At 41.9% G+C, this 17649-nt stretch overlaps 1 protein-coding gene across 21 annotated transcripts in view; it reads right to left on the bottom strand.

The window, feature by feature from the left end:
- Positions 1 to 17649, bottom strand: part of shep (RNA binding motif single stranded interacting protein alan shepard) — a 166484-nt gene that overhangs the window by 122391 nt on the left and 26444 nt on the right. For 19 of the 21 annotated variants that reach the window (XM_089466536.1, XM_089466537.1, XM_089466535.1 and 16 more), the window contains one exon: positions 7296 to 7337. The exons of the other annotated variants lie outside the window; for them this stretch is intronic. In XM_089466536.1, the coding sequence (XP_089322662.1) occupies positions 7296 to 7337 (42 nt within the window). The remainder of the gene's footprint in view (positions 1 to 7295; positions 7338 to 17649) is intronic. 21 annotated transcript variants of the gene reach the window in all.

The following is a 17649-nucleotide window of genomic DNA, read 5'->3' on the forward strand; positions in this document are numbered from 1 at the left end:
CGCGCCAGCCGCAACTGCGCTCTCGCTCTCGCTCACGTGTTTCTGTTGTTGCCGAAAGGGGGCGCTGGGAGTTGCAAATCGAGATAAAAAGCACCGAAATAAGTTGCGCGCCCGTAGAGTTTGTTGTTTGGCTTACGTCTCGTTGGGTTCGTCTCGTCGGCACGAGCAACGAAGTTCAACTAATTGCCGAACGTGGTATGCCGGCTGGAACTGAACGAAGCTGCTGCTGAAGTTGTGTCGAGTCTGCTGCTGCTGCTGCTGTCTGGCGTCGCAGCTGACGTTGACGTTGTCGCTCTCAGTGCCCTGCAGGCAATGCATGTGCGACTGAGGAGGCCTCTGCTAGCTTTTTACTGTTATTGCTGGAGCGACGTTACAATGCTCTCCGGCTGTATTGCAACTCCAACGGCAGCAGGTTTGCCTACAACTGTTTGTATGCATGTGTGCGTGTGCGTGTGTGTGTGTGTGTGTCTGGCCAGACGACAAAGCAGACGTCGCTGCTGGCGTCAAAGTTGCCATGCAAGTTGCGGCGCTCTTGTGCAAATTCATTTTGCCGGCTGCAGTCTCAGTCGCAGTCGCTGCTAACGTCACTGCTGACTCTATGAAGCGTGCATGTTGTTATTGTTAGTGGTGTTGTCGTTGTTGTTGTTGTTGTTGCTGGTGTTGTTAGTCATATTGCTCCACACACGTATTGTAAAATGCCAGTTATCTGTTCTGTCTGCTTCTTCACAGTAGTCGCTGCAAGTTGCCAGAGCGCAAAACTTTGAGATAGGCCCAGGAACAGACAGCCAGCGGAGTTGCATGCATTACGAGAAGCTCTCCGAAAAGTTCTGCGGTTACCATATCGCCGCTTGTGCCACTACAACTGGCGTGTGAGTGTGAGTGTATGTGTCTGAATTGTGGTTGCATCACGCAGCGTTTCTTCATATGGAGCGCCTAACATTATCAATCCAAAGGTTTTTAAAGTGAAAAAATGGTAAATGCGGTTGCTACATGCTCTACATGGCTAGCAAATAGTTGATTGAATTTTTGGGGTGGTCATAAGCTCGGAACATCGACTGTGTTAGCCAAATGTAAACAGGAAATATGTTGCTTAGCCACAATATCATGTTATAAGAGCTAGCGGAGAAATATATTAGCATTTATGCTCCTAAGATTCAAGAAATAGAAAATGAAGGACAGAAAATAATCACTGCAGTTTGAAAGTCTTCACTAAAATATATGAGAATCGCATAGAAAGGCGAAAGAATCGTTCATATTTCATGAGAATTACATGGAAAGGCGACATAATGATCAATATGATGATGATCAATGAAATGATATAGAAGGAACAGGTAAATCCACAGTTAATCAACTACTCAAGCATACATTTCATTTATGGCTACTCAAATATCTAATAAAGTTAAGTAAATGTCCTATGAGAGCCCATAAATATTTGCCATGTTTGCCAATTCCAGTGAGAAACAACAAAAAGTGACAACTTTATGATACCTCTTAGCTGGAAAACAAGTCCCACAGGCCAACTTATGGGCTAAACAGGCAGATGAATTAAGTGACTAGCGAAAAAGAAGAAGAAGAAGACGAAGAAGATATCGAATACGCATTTACAAGAGTTTTATTGTGGCACTCAAGTGGCTCGAAGACAAAACGAAAACTTTTGTTTTTCGCTTTATTTATTGTTGTTGTTGTTGTTGGCTGGATCACAGTCGCTTGGCCATTAGTTATTAACAACTGCTAAGAAGAATTAGTGTTGTAAAGTACCACGAAAATCAGCTGTAAGCAGTTGATTACATTTCGATTGCTGTTGTTGTTGTTGTTGTTGCTGTTGGGTATAAAAATTTTCAGCATTTAAGACAAGAGCCGAGAAACTTGTTGACAGGCCCAAAACTCAACAAAGTTTCAAAAGGGGGAGGCGGGCAGGCAGGTGGAAGGAAGTGGAGTGGGTTGAGGTGAGGTGAGGGTGTTGCTGCATTGCTTTTGGCATTTCAAGAGTTTGTGGTTTAATTGTAGAAAACTTTGTTTGTTTGCCTGTTGGTTGGCAACATTTTCGTGAGTGCAGCGCTTAGTGCATTATTAATTAAGCATGAAAATGGCGGACAAAAAAAAAACGAAGTAAAATGTGAGGTTGCTTTAGCTGCTCCCGCTCCCTTTGCCTCTCTTGCCTCAGCAAAGGTCGCACATGTCAACAGCAGTTGGCAAACAAGTTGACAAAATTGTAAGAGAAACAAGAACAACAACAACAATGTGGAGTAGCTATAAGATAAGAGCAGCAGCAGCAGAGCAGCAATAGAAAAGCCGCAAACTTACAAAAGTCCTATGCTGGCTTCATTTTCATACGTTCACAAGAAAATCAAGGCAAAAATTAATGCGCGTGTAAACGAAGGCACAAAAACAAAAACAACAATAAAGGCAGGAAAAGCCAAGTTGAAACAAACTTGCTGAAGGAAAAACTAATTCCCCCAAAAAAGAGAAGAAAACCAATGGAAGCCCCAAAACAAAGGACAAAGGCAGCCAAACAGAAAACCAAACCAAAAGCAGCTAACCAAAAAAAAAAAAAAAAAAAAAGAAGAAGAAGCAGAAAAATGAATAAGAAAACTCAAATGCAAGGAAAATGTAGCTAACGAGTAGATAAAATAAATAAAGCACAACAAAGAAAACTTAGAGACGAGCGAACCGGACCAGGCCGGGCCGGGCCGAGAGTTTGGGCCGAGGGTCGTGTCGTGTATTGCAAAGGCAAACAACTTTTTAGCCAAATGCCAGCGAAGGCCGTTTCCCAAGCTGGCAGCTAACAAAAGTACCGTAAAGGCGCTGCGAAATGGCCAGAGCGCATAGTTTGAAGTGCGCCCCATGCTCCGCAACTTCCGTCTGCCCCTCACCACACCGCTGCCCTATGTCTAGCTATCACTCTCTTTGCACAGCGCCACGGAGATACATTTGTATCTTCTAGCTGCAAAAAAAACCTGACTGCGACAACGGCAACAACAATAACAACAACAACAACAACAACAACAACAGCAATCGGAATGCTGCTTGACAAGTGGCAGCGTCACAGCAGCGCCAAGCGGGCAAAGGGAGGCAGGCGGACGGGCGGACGGGCGAGCAGGGTCTATGCAGCTTGCAGCATCACTGGCGAAGCGTGGCGAAAGCTCTCCCAACCAAGAATCTGAATTGGAATCTGGATTTGTCTGTTGGCAGTTTTGCGAGTATATCTGCGTATGTGTGTGTGTGTCTGTGTGTGTCATGCTATGCGCTATGATTTCTAAACTTTTAACGCTGCACAGATACAGACACTAACACATGGATACATTTTATGCACTTTGCAGATACTTTTTGGAAATGTTTATGGCCAGTTAGGTCAGCTGCTCTCACATGCCACATGCCACACATGCGGGCAAGTCTCATGTAAATCAGCTAGATCCAAAAAGCTGCCGTCGCAAATTCTCAGCCCCAAAAGCAACGCCAAAGAGCCCTCATTTCACACACACACTAACACACACATACACACACTAACACACACGCACACAACCACAGAGACATCTAAAGGGCGGCCTCAAAGCAATTGCTGACGTTTTGCCAGCGGCAACGCCGTTTCTGCTCTTTCCCTTCCGTTTGCCTGTCTTTCCCACTATGCCACGCCACGCCCACACCGCCCACATTGCCCCTAAAGTTGGCGGCCTAATCCACATGGGCCGTTGGCTGGCAAGCGCCTACAGCGCTGAGAAGCATCAAGCAACGCGTTTTATGAGCCTACCTAACATCAAGGTTACCACACTTACACACACACACTCACACACATATATTGACGCACACACACGTGCGTTGTTATTACGTCCGGAGGTGGCACTTGCCTCTTCAGCGTAAGCCAGTGGCTTAGTTTAGCTGGGGGTTTGCGCCTTCGCAAAGTTTTTTGAAACTCTCTTATGCATTATTTTGCTTAGCTTTTCAAATCTTGTGTGATAAATGATTAAATAATCTTTGAGCCATTGAAGATTTGATAAATAACAAAAAAAAGACAAAACAAACAAAACAAAAAAAAATATGAACAGCAATAAAACATTTAACCAAATGCTTGCTTTTGGCTAAATCTCTTTGAGTTGGCTAAAAGCTCAGAGCAATAGAAGGAAAGCCGAGTGGAAAATAACTGATGAAAGCAATCTAATAAAATTTAAATATAAATATTCAAAATATATTTTCAATTAAATATTAAAATAAATACAAAGTTGTTAAATAATATTTATAAAAATATAAAATTAAAAATATGATTAATATTTTATGAAAATGTATATTAAAGAGGCATAAAAAATTAATAAAAAAAAAATAAATAATAATAAATAGATAAATAAAATTAAATACAAAAATAGAGCAAAAAAAAAAAATTATCCTTATAATTTTGTGAATGATTTATTATTTACTTATGTTTGTATTTTGCGACATTTTATTTTAATGAATATATAGGATTTTAGTTGTGAACTTCTACATAAGTGAATTTATTTTATTTTTTATATTACACTTAACAATAAATATTGCAACAAAAACTACGTTTATCTCAAGAAAAATTTTAAAATATTTAATTGCCCAATAAATTAAGTGGAACTCAAGTACAATCTAAGAAACATGAGTTAATCTGCTTGATATATCTAATACATATATATATATTTACATATGTATGTATATTTCTATCACAAATTTCAGCTGCCCACCGACCATAAACAAGCAGCAGCCGCTGCTGTGTTTAGCAAATGTGGCTCAAGCCTCGAGCGCCCTGTATGTAGCCAGCTTATGTGTGTGTGCATATCTAAGGGTCATGTAAATAGGCTTTGCTACGCACATAAACTCATTTCGTGCAATTTCACCTTTTCTAATTTTCATGTTTAGTGGTTTTTGCTTACCAGCTGCAGCAAGCAGCGAGCAGCGGGCAGCGGGCAGGAGGCGGCGGGTCAGCAGCAAGGCGCAGCCATGTTGCTGCAACACCAAAAATGGCGACATTGTTGAACGCTGACAGCAAAGTTGAGACAGCCTTAGAGAGCGTGAGAGTGAGAGAGCGATAGAGGGGGAGTTGAAACGGGCCTCTGGCATGCCTGGCACGCTCAATCATGCTCAGCCATGTGGCAGACACACCAGCAACAAAATGCCTCCGTTGCAGCGTCCAATGTCATCATCAACATCAACCTTGTTGGCCAAAACAAAAGCCTGCAGGCCACAACGGCAACGGCTTCAAGTGGCCAATGAAAAATATCAACAAGCAAAGCCAAAATATGCAGGACTCAAAAGGATTTAGCTTGAGCAACCTACGTGAAACTACAATTATAGTGTGCGCGTGTGTGTGTGTGTGTATACATAATTATATGTGTATATATTTGACTCAAGGCCACTAGTTGCCTCTAATAAATGGATTTCGGCTGCCCTAAACATGCAGGTGTGTGTGTTTTGTTGTTGTTGTTCTTGCTGTTGCTAGGCAAAGCGAAACTTTAAACATGATTAATGCCATCAGCGCGTACAGAAAAGTTTCCTTGATATATTTTCATGGCTTGCATTAAAAATGCATGAAATTACATGCAGGCTCAGACAGACAGCAAAGACAGGTGGACAGACAGCCGAACAGAGAGAGAGAGAGAGAGAGAGATAGAGAGAGAGAGAGAGAGAGAGAGAGAGAGAGAGAGAGGGGGAGAGAGAGAGAGAGAGAGAGGGGGAGAGAGAGAGAGAGAGAGAGAAACAGAAAGCAGCATCGATTTTTGCCAAGTTATAAGCACAATTTCAGTACATAAGCAAAAATGTGCTTGTGTGTGCGCCCAAAATACTTGATCCAATTGGCTAAGGAAGGACACACAGCCTACGCCCATTAAAATCCAAGCATGCCATTTTTTTTTGCTGTTGTTGTTGTTGCTGAAGTGCATCTGTCTCTGAGTGCGTACCCTGCTGCGTACGTATACGTGTGTGTGTGTGTATGTGTGTGTGTCTGCTCTCTCAGTCAAATTGTTGTTGTCGGTGTAGGGCAGCGTGTCGGCCCCGAAGGGTGCCTTGGCAATTAGCTTTGACAAATGTGCGGTTGGCATTCGGTTTAATGGATAATGGACCTGGACATGGATATTCGAGAGCATTTGTTTTGCATACTCAAACCCAATACCCAAAGCCCACTCACCCACACACACACTAACTCACATTGTGAGTGTAAGTTTTATGCTTTAAATATTGCATCGGACAGAGCTATTTCTGTTTAAGCCATTTCCCAAAATATTTATAAGCCAAATGAAAAAGATGAATGGCAATTGATGTACTTCACTCTCCCTCCCACACGCATTCTCTCTCTCTCTCTCTCTCTCTCTGTGTATGTGTGTGTGTGTAAAGCTGCTTTTGAACTATTTACTTCGGTATATTGTTTTCAGCATATGAAGTGTTGCAATGCCTAAGCTGGTGTATGGCATTTCAAAGCTATTAACTTGATTGCTACCAAGGTAGCTTGAGCCAAGTTTAGAGCAATTCATATGAATATTAGATATTGAAAAGATTCCTTAAATGGTATATCAAGTGTGTAGATAAAAGTTTATAAGCAACAGCTGTATTTTATTTCGTTCGGTCTTTCTTTCCCTTACTAAATAAATCTCATTCATTATTTAATTTGCTCTATGTATATCAGCATACATATTTTCCTTACTCTTTCTCCCTCACTCACTCTAACAGCCGATTGGTTCGGGTCTTCAACGAGTTCACTCACGATCTCTCTGCTTTTTCCGAAAATGTAAAAAGTCTATGGCTATGTATTGGTGTACGTGAGAGTGTTGGGTTCGTTAAATATATCAATTGCATCTGTGAACTGAGATCGAGCATGTGGATGTGGATGTGAGTTAGTGAACGTCAATCGTATGGCTCCCTGAACGATGTTTGCTAAAAGAGCATCACACGAATAGCAGAAATCAAAAACGAAAAGAACCGAAGCCTCTTGTTCAGAGCGAGGATGAGAAAATATGATTTGTTCGGTTGATTTTGTGAGCCGAACGTGAAGAATCAAGAATCTCTATCAATCTCCTCTCCATCAATCTCCTCTCCATCAATAATTCTCATTCCACCATCGCACTCAATATCTCTCTATCATTGTTTCTCTCATTCAATCTCTCCTTTTCTCTCTCTCTCTCTCTCTTTCTCCCTCTCTCACACTTCTTCTTCTCAATTCGTTCATAGCTCATCATTTTTGATTTCGCTTGCAGAACAAAAAGTTCTTCTACTTCTTCTTCTATAGGCAACCCACCTGCAGTTAGCCTTCATCTCAAATTGAGTTTCATATTATATATTATATACTCTACCTTTTGCTTAAACTTGTGTAATGTATCAGCGTCAAAACTTACCTGAAACGAGAGAGAGAAAAGTTATATGCATAAGTAAGCTGGATTAGAAATTTAAGAACAGATAAAATGTGGGATTGTGCAGAGTTAGCTTTAATATTTAAGGCTGGCCGTTGCTAACCGAAAATCTCTTTCCATGAATTCGGGAATTCAAAATGGGAGCGGAATTTCAAGAAAGAACGCATAAAAAACGAAACGAATCAGCAACAATTTTGCGTCATAAGCGATGACATTAAAAGAGCAAAGACAACGCACGCACACATATGCAAACTGATAACATTATGCATGTGGGAGACCACAAAGTGTCCAAGCGTCTTTCGCTGAAAAACAACAGCAGTAGCAGTAGCAGTAGCAGCAGCTCTTGGACTCATTAAACTTTCATGGCCAAGAGCTCATCTGGTTTTACAAGCAGCCATATGAGATGTGAGAATGTAGAAAAAGTGTAGGATATGTAAATGTATGTGTGTGTGGGTGTGCGTGTGTGCGTCTCATATATGTACAAGTTTATGTAGCAATGCGGCAGGCAAATGGAAAGCAATTGCCAATTGCTGTATAACTCAGCAAAGCAGCTTGAGACTAGGGCTAGGGTTGACACAAGACATAATGGAAAAGGGAAACGCAATGGGCTAGAGGGCTGGAGGGCCAGAGGGCTGATGGTCTGACGGGCTGGCTTAAGGTCTGCTCATGTAAAAATGCCAATCGAAGTATAACAAAGTGGCCCACAGCCACCGGCAGAGCGAGAGCGAGAGCCACAGAGATGAGCACGAGTCCAAAGATATGGCCAAGAGATACAGCTAGAGATACGGATACAGGCAACAGCTACAGATACAAATGTGAATTGAGTTGACGACGCATTTGAAAAAGGCGCACATTTTTACGACTCGACTGGCGCCCAGTGTCTTACAGCATTTGCGGATTTTACGAGCACACACACACACACACACGCCCAGTCAAACATGAAATGTGGGTGTGTCGCTCTAACTGTCAGCACGTGTCTGGTGTGTGTCCTGTATGCGGCTGGGCTGGCTGTCCTTCGACAGCATCTCGTTAGAAACTTGTGCCCAGCGCACGGACTTTAAAGGCAAACTTTTGCCATGCAATTTATGCCAAACGCCTGCGACAGCAACAAAATTGCCAGGCGAAAAACCCATTTTTAATTGATTTTGCACCAAAAACTTTTGTGACACGCCCCAAAAGTATGCAACGCATTTAACACTCAGCAAAAGCACACACACACACACACACACACTGACAAGTTTCCCAACTGAACTCGGCTTGGCGGAAAAATTCTACAATTAAGCGCAAGATAATTACTACGACTTCTCCTAATCTTGCTAAGAAGAAATTCAACCTTGGAAAGAATAACGAACGCTCTACCTCGCAACAATCTCATTATACTGGCAGTTCTAACAGATTCGGATTGCTTGCGCAAATTCCAGCTGACATGGATGTAGAAGACTTGTGTGAACAGCCCAGCACCAGCAATCAAGCGGCTATTGCTGCGTCGAATCGGACTGCTGCCATAGTTGGCAACTCTGGGGCTCCAGTTAAAGCTCAGCCGTCGAAACCACCCCAAATAGTACTTAATGTTAGCGACTTAAATGACCTCTTTGAGCTTATAAGCGAAGTTGCCAGCTTAGATAACGTCGTTGTTAAAGCTAATCAAGGGGAAACGGTCAGAGTCTTCCCTAATGACAGCGACACCTATAGAGCCATTGTGGATCGACTGGATACACTTGGAATAGAATTCCACACATACCAAATGCAGTCAGAAAAGCCACACCGGATTGTTGTAAGAGATCTGCACAACAGTACTCTAAATAAAGACATTATTGCCGATTTTAATAAACTGGGCTTCGAAGTTCTCCATATTCATAACCCAAGATCACGCATAAATAAGGATGAAAAGCTTAATATTTTTTTCATTAATATTAAGCCATGTCCAAAAATTAACGAAATTTATAAAGTTAAGACTCTTTGCCGCCAAAAAATTAGAGTTGAGAGAATGCGAAAAACAACCGAAATCGCACAATGTCGTCGATGCCAAGACTACGGCCATACTGCTAAATATTGCCGCCGACAGCCTAATTGTGCCCGATGTGGTGAAAACCATCAAACAATGCAATGTATATGTCCTCCAGATGCACAGCCCAAATGCATACACTGCTCTGGCAGCCACATGGCTAGCTATAAAGGATGTGAATGGTATCAAGAATTTCTTCGCCGATCTATGAGGCCTGCAAGGAGGGAAAATAATCCGAACAGGCCAAGACACATTAACTTAAATGCACAGAATGATTATGCTTACCCTTCCGCACCTTCTACACCGAACCAGCAATTCCCCACCTTGAGGTCTGATCGTAAACAAAGGGCTAACAGACAGACAACTCAGCAACAGCCGCAGCTAACTCCACATCAGCCAACGGCAGGCACTGGAAGGAATACATCAGTCTCTTATGCTGAAATGGTTAAAAGAAATCCTATTGCAACACATTGCAAAGACGGACCTGCTCAGCAGCGTCTTCATAATCCTCTAGCGCATCTAATTCCACAGCAACATAATTTGAATAATCTGCAACACAGCCCTTATGATTTACAGGCAGTGTTGCAACAGCAGCAGGAACAGTTCCAACAGTGGCAGCAGCAGCTCCAGCAGCAACAACAACAACAGTTTCTCACATGGTTGCAGCGGCAGCAACAAGAACAGCAGCAGCATAACAGGCAAGTAAACCAACGTATCGAAAAACTCGAGAGTATAGTACTTGAGTTGACCAACTCGATTAAGGTATGGACTGGGGAAAGGCCAAATTGTCAGTCTCCAAACAACGTTGCAGCTTCGAAATGAATCCACTAAAAGTTCTTATCTGGAATGCTAACGGCATTTCAACAAAAGCTAAAGAAATTGAACTCTTCGCACACAACAACAGCGTCGACATTCTTCTTTTAACGGAGATCAGGATGAAGCGTGGAGACACTATAAAAATATATGGATATGCCTGCTACCCAGCTTTCAGACCATCACGAAATAATAACAGCGTTGGCGGAGTGGCGGTATTGGTCAGGACAGCTCTTCGCCATTTTCCTCAAAGAGTCACTGAAACCCGTAACATACAAATGTCATCTGTAAAAGTAGCTACGGCCCTGGGAGACGTGGAGTTCAGCGCTATTTACTGCCCACCAAGGGTGAGGATTGACGAAATGCATTTCATCAACACACTTCGTGCTTGCGGCCAAAGGTATTTAGTTGGTGGCGATTGGAATGCCCGCCATTGGTTGTGGGGAGACACATACAACTCACCGAGGGGACGCGAACTAGCAGAAGCCATCTCCGTTACCGGCTCTAGGATCCTTGCTACTGGATCGCCAACCAGGTATCCATATGTGCTTCACCACACACCGTCCTGCATAGACTTTGCCCTGTATCATGGAATACCGGATTTTCGAGTAAGCATAACTCAGAGCTGGGATCTGGACTCGGATCATCTGGCTTTAGTCATTAATATTGAGACAGAAGGCATAAACGTTAACGCAAATCGCTCTCTAATAACCAGACACACAAACCTGCTCGTCTTTAGGCAACATTTAGAGAGCTCGATTCAGCTAAACACTACTCTAAACTCTGGTGAAGATATTGAGATGGCTGTCAATAGCTTCACTGAGAGCATTTATACGGCTGCTGCTGCATCAACACCTTCTGAGCCCCAGATAGGTTCCAACTATGGAATTCGACTAACAAGAGAGGCCAGGGATCTTTTGTTGCAAAAAAGAAGACTTCGTAGACGCGCAATCAGAACGCAGGACCCATGGGACCGAATCTTATGGAACCGGGCTGCTAGGCAACTACGAAATGTATTGAGAGAACTTCGAAGCAACTTCTTTGAGCAGAAGCTGGCTTCTTTGGATTATACAGTTGATGCTGGATACTCGCTTTGGAAGTGTACCAAGTCACTTAAGAGACAACCGTTTAGGCAGGTACCAATCCGGTGTCCTAGCGGTGATCTAGCTAAGAACGAAGAGGAGCAAGCGAATTCGTTTGCGAAGCATCTAGAAGCCAGGTTCACACCCTATGAATTTGCCACTGCTGATCAGATCGAAGAGACCACTGATAGTCTACAGACACCTCTACAAATGTCCTTACCCATTAGGGCAGTTAGGGTTGAGGAAATTGCTGAAGTCATAAAGTCCTTGCCGAATAAGAAAGCACCTGGTTATGACAGACTGAGCAATGCAACGCTAAAAGCCCTCCCTACTCGGGCGATCATCTTCATAGCTTTAATATTTAATGCTATGCTGAGGGTGGAATTCTTTCCTAAGCAATGGAAGATGGCAGCGATTGTAATGATCCACAAACCAGGAAAGCCAGAGGATGACCCAGAATCGTACCGCCCAATAAGTCTGCTGTCGTCACTTTCTAAAGTATGGGAGAGACTTATTGCCAATCGACTTGGCAATATCATCAGTGAACGTCATATCTTACCGGACCATCAGTTTGGCTTTAGAGAAGGACACGGAACTGTGGAGCAGGTTCACCGGTTGACGAGGCACATCCTTCAGGCATTTGATGACATGGAATACTGCAACGCAGTTTTTGTCGATATGCAGCAAGCATTTGATAGGGTCTGGCATACAGGGCTTCTCAGCAAAATCAAAAACCTCTTCCCAGCACCTTACTTCGGGATTCTACGATCGTATCTGGAGGGTCGGCAATTTATTGTCAGAGTACGGAACACATACTCGACTCCTTGCCAAATGAGAGCTGGAGTTCCTCAGGGCAGCGTATTAGGGCCGCTGCTTTACTCCATTTACACGGCCGACCTACCCTCCCCTAGCGTGCGCCACATGGAGAATCCTGGCAAAGCCCTTCTCGCTACTTACGCAGACGATATAGCGGTGCTCTACAGCTCAAAATGTCCCACTGAGGCTTCGAATGGAGTGGAGAGCTACCTAAACACACTAGTAGCATGGTGCAAAAGATGGAACATGAAAATCAACCCACGCAAGACCACCAACACTTGCTTCACCCTAAAAACCTTCATCAGCCACACCCCGCCTATACGTTTAGATGGCGAAACACTTGATCAACCTTCGCAGGCAAAGTACCTTGGCATCACCCTTGACAAGCGTCTAACATTTGGTCCTCATCTTAAGGCAGTGGCTAGGAGATGTGGGCAACGCATGCAACAACTGCGGTGGCTGCTCAACAGACGCAGCACCATGTCACTCAGAGCTAAGAGAGCGGTTTATGTCCACTGTGTAGCCCCAATTTGGCTCTACGGTGTGCAGATTTGGGGAATATGCGCAAAATCAAACTATAAACGCATACAGGTCCTGCAAAATCGTGTATTGCGGCAAATTACAAACTGCCCATGGTATGTGCGCGGCTCAACTCTACATCGAGATCTGAAACTGTTTACTGTGGAGGAACAGATTGGGAGACACACTAGTCGATATAGTGACAGACTGGCTAGACACCGGAGCAGACTAGCGAGAAGATTGCTTCCTGCGAGACCACTAAGGCGATTAAAACGCTTGGGTTTTGCCAAAAATATGAGATAAGTCGTTTAGGGATACTTGTAAATATATATTTGTAAGTCCTCCTGAATACATCAGAAGGTTAGGTGTTATATAAAAATTCGAATTGTGTTGTTAAGGTACTAAACTTGCATTGTACAGATTCAGCGCTTAAAATATATATACAAAAACACACACTGACACACTCATACTCTCACCCTCCAGCAACAGGCTTGAGAAAGTTTAACGCAATGCTAACTGCATTTTTAATAGCTTCTCAGCACTTTGCTGACCACGGCCAAGCACAGGAACACATGACACCGCCCACACTGCTGAGGGGCGTGTCAGACTCATCAGCAGTGGTCGATGAAAAGTTTCTCGCCTTTGAGCGTGTCAATTTGATTAACCACAATTGTCAATCGAAGACTTAATGCATGGAAATGCAATTGCATCGCATTGCAGCTGCGCGCATTAAATGCAATTTTATTACAATGAATGCCGCGCACGCACTCACGAAGGCGGCCATTGGATTAATGATATGCATCAAAGCAGTTCCGAGAGCAATTTCAGCTTTCAATATGCTTTTAAAGCCTCACTTAAGCAAGCTCTGGAATGGCCTTGGCGCATTATTCATATTTTCCGATATTTTATATACAATTCGAGCTAATGTTTAAGTGAAGGATAATTTTTATTTAACTATGATCTATTCTCCTTCAAACAAAATAAATTTGTGATCCACTTCACCTAAGAAAATATTTGTAAAAAAAAAAATTAAAAAGCGAAAAAAATGAGAAAATTATTGTGTCAAGATATATAGTATTATTCTTGGAGATAGAGATAGATAAGAGCTAGATAATAAAAATAAATAAGCTGAGGCCCCTGCAGCAAAATTTTTTGTCAGAGTTGACAGACAAAGGCAGACTAGTATTTATTTATTCCACTGAATAAAACTTCATTGACAATAAACATTATAATATTAATAATTATCGATACTTTGAAAAGCATATAATTTAGATTTGCATCAAAGAACTGATGCTAAAGTTAGTTTTGCAAAGGCTTAAGGAATAATTTTAACAAATTAAGAGAAACCCATCGAGATTTTGTTAAGATAAAATAATATAAAAAGTATTAAATATAAGCGTATAACAAAAAAAAAAAAAAAAAAAAAAAAAAAAAAAAAAACAACTCTTTACTGTTGCTTTGCAATGTATTTTGACAATCTTCTATATAAAAGAAACGCTGCAAGTTAACTCAATAAAAATTTCTATATATGACCGTACTCTTTCTATTTTTAACTAAATTCAATTCGAAGAGCAACGTTTAATATAAATATTTGAAATGCTTTGAAGTCGCAAAACCAAATACAATTTCAATTTCAATTCCATTAGCTGTTCGCAGAAATACAATTGATAATGCAGCGGCTGCCAAACAAGTGAAGCTGCGAAGCGTAGCTCCAAACGCAGCACACACATGGAGAGATAGAGAGAGAAGGAGATGGAGAGAGAGGGAGCTGTAGCGACTGGGGGTTTGAATGCTGTGCCAGCTGGCACACGAAAAATCAACAAACCAAGTCGCTGGACTGCAGCGGCAATCGCACCAAATGACGGAAGTGTTGATAAAAGAGTCACAAAGGCAGCCAAAAAAGAGGAGCTAGAGAGAGAAGAGAGAGAGAGAGAGAGAGAGAGCAAAAAAAGTGTGCGCAATAGAAAAAGGCAAAAAGATGAAAAGAAAATGGAATTGAGCGAAAGACCATATATGACATGACACGAGCAAATGTATCCGGCACAAAATGGTCGACAGGATGACAGGATAAACAGCGACGGCAGCCGAGCTGATCGAATGACCAGGACAAAGGTGTTGCACACACGCACACACACACATCGAGAGCCACTTTTATAGTGACACTTCATAATCAGCTTTTGACTGTGCCCCAAAAGAAACTCATCAAGTTTTAATGTTATTATACAATTACCGTTAGCAGCCAGGCTTTGCCATATACATAGGTCTAACATCCGTTGGCCATACCATCTTACCTAGCTGTATACCAACACATAGTTGTACGCCTTCTTATCAACAAATGACATGTGAGTCACAAAGAGCTGTAAACTTTATGCACTTCTTGCACTTTATGCCTGCCTGACAGCCTGACTGCGTGACTGCCAGCTTTCCTGATGATGATGACACTGAGGATGTCATCGCTGATTGTTAGCTTTGTGCACAGACCTTTCCCCTGCCTCTCCCCGCTCACCCTCTCTAATGCTCAACGAAAGAAAAAAGAAAAGAGCTCGAAATTATTCAATTGAAATACTGTTTGTTCTGTGTGTGTTTTCAGCTTTGGCTTCTAAAATTTCTAGTTACGCCTTCGTCTGACTTTGCTTTTGTGCCCAGGCGTCAGCTGGCTGGCCGCATTACAAACAGATTCGTTCCGTATGCAACTGCAGCTCCGGCGGTCGGTAACCAGCTGGAAACCTGTTCTCCTGTATAAACATTGTCAAAGTACAAAAGTACAGTAAAAAATCGTACTACTACTACAGTAAAAATAGGTGGAAAAAAAAAATAACAAACACGCTCAAATTACATACACACACACACACAAGGAGAAAGAGGGGTTAGGGGGGCTTGGCGCTGTTTGTTTTTCGTGCTGTACGTTGGCAAATGCATTGGCTCGGAATTGACAACTCGGTTAAGCTAACAATATTTGAATAGCAGAGACCAGGATAATGCATGGCTGGCCAGACGCTGGTTACCTCTGCAAATCTGACTAATGGCAAGCCCAAAGACAGATTGACTACAGCCAGAGAAAGAGAGAAAGAAGGGGATGGAGAGAGAGAGAGAGAGAGAGAGAGAAGGAGAGAGTGAGAGCTAGTTGCAGCTGTGCAATTATTTTTTGACATGCCCGGAAGGTCTGCATGTTTGCACAGGTGTGCAATGAATTTGTAAAAGCAAATGCTGGAATTTCGCACAAATTTTCCACAAACAAATAATTGCAATCAAAATGTAAGCAAAAGTTTGTTCTGATCAATATTTAATAGTTATCGATAATCACTAGCACATTGCAGTGTGGCAAGTGAAGGGAATACCCTTACCTACAGCCACTGCAGTGAAAACATATAAATTTTTATCAATTTTTGATTTATATAAGTTGAGCTTTATTTCGGGTTTTATTTATTGTTAGAAACTGTATAGAAAATGACAAAATTTTGCCTGCTTAGAAATATGCTTATTGCATAGCATATTGTATATCGTTTGGCATTTCAGAAAACACCTGCGCAGATTCTGCTCTCGATTCCAGGAATCAATGTGGTTTTTACGTATTTAGACTTCTGAGAATTTTCCGGCAAATTTTCATGGTTTACTGCGAAACTTGAACACAAAACTTTTCGCTCTTATGAGAAGAGAAATGCACATTATCTACTTAAAACCCACACATTCTCCACACACCTCTAAGAGTCCTTCACAAATGTATATATAATCTGAATGACAAAGAATTTCCACAAAAATTTCCAAGAATTTTTTTGCAGTATTACAGTTAAGCTACCTGCCAAATCCACAAATAAACCTGACACCTGCAACAAATGCTCCAAGATGTCGCGAGAGAAGAGAAAATCTGTAAAAGTCAAGTAGAAATGCGGTGGAAAATGATTTCCTCGTGAAGCATATAATTTCCAGAGCAGCGAGTGCAAATCACAAAACGATAAAAATGCCAACTTCAAGCTGATTAAATAATTCAGCATTTTTATGAATTGCTTAGCGACAGCGGCAGCGGCAGCGGCAGCAAAAACAAAATCAAATAAGAAATAAAAGTGGACAAAAAAAAAAAAAAAAAAACAAGCTGTCACAAGCCAAACAGCGACAGCAGCTGCGTTTGATGAGCCACAAGGCAGTAAAAAATACCGATAAAAAGGAGAAGAGCAAGATGGGACGAGAAATGAAGCAGTGAAATATGTCATATTAAAATCGGGTTTTGGCTTTGGCTCTGGCAAAAAAAAAAAAAAAAAAACAACGAGCGAACAATTCACCGGACGTTCAATATTAAAACGGCATTGTCATTAAAAATTAACGTTTATTTAAAAAGGCAAAAAGCTGTGCTCGCAATCGGCTTTAAAACAACCAGGCCAAAAAAGAAGGAAAACAAAAAAGGAAAATCTTGTCAACGAGCTGGCAAATAAGTGAAGAAAAACACAAAAACAACAACCAAATGGCCAATGCGATTCTAGAGTTCAGCGAAACAAAATAAAAAGGGTAAACGCAAAGCAGCTTGTGACAAATGAGCAGTCGACCAGGTTTGCGGCGGACTGATTGAAAAGGTCTTCGGGTCAAGGGTCAATACGTAATTTGTGTGACTTTTCGCAGCCTGAACGACCTGAGCAACCAGAACGTCCACTTGACCAGAACAACCTGGAGCAACAGCAACAGCAACAGCAACCTCAGCTGATTCAATTAATAAGAGCCTCTGCAGCTTAATAAGCTGAAAGCTGAGGCTAAAGGTAAACTTAAGTAAAGAGTCTAAGCGACTGAGTAATACATGCTCAGTGTTGGTTATAGGGATTGACAGGCGATTGCAGATAGATATTGTAATACATATCTCTTTTTTTGTAGTCTATCTCTTTCTTTAAGTCTATCTCTTTCTTCAAGCTATCTTTGTTTTTAATATATATCATTGATGATCATCTAAGAGCATGGTTGAGAGCATCATTTGGTGAGCTGTTTGAGATGTTGATTATGTTGGCTTGTTCGACTTAGATAAGAATTAGATAAGAAAAACGAAAACCAAAGTCGGTTGCTTTTAGCGAGAGCGACTGAC

The sequence above is a fragment of the Drosophila arizonae genome, chromosome 4, assembly GCF_054131065.1.
Source record: "Drosophila arizonae isolate 15081-1271.41 chromosome 4, UAZ_ARI_1.0, whole genome shotgun sequence".
Lineage (NCBI taxonomy): Eukaryota > Metazoa > Arthropoda > Insecta > Diptera > Drosophilidae > Drosophila > Drosophila arizonae.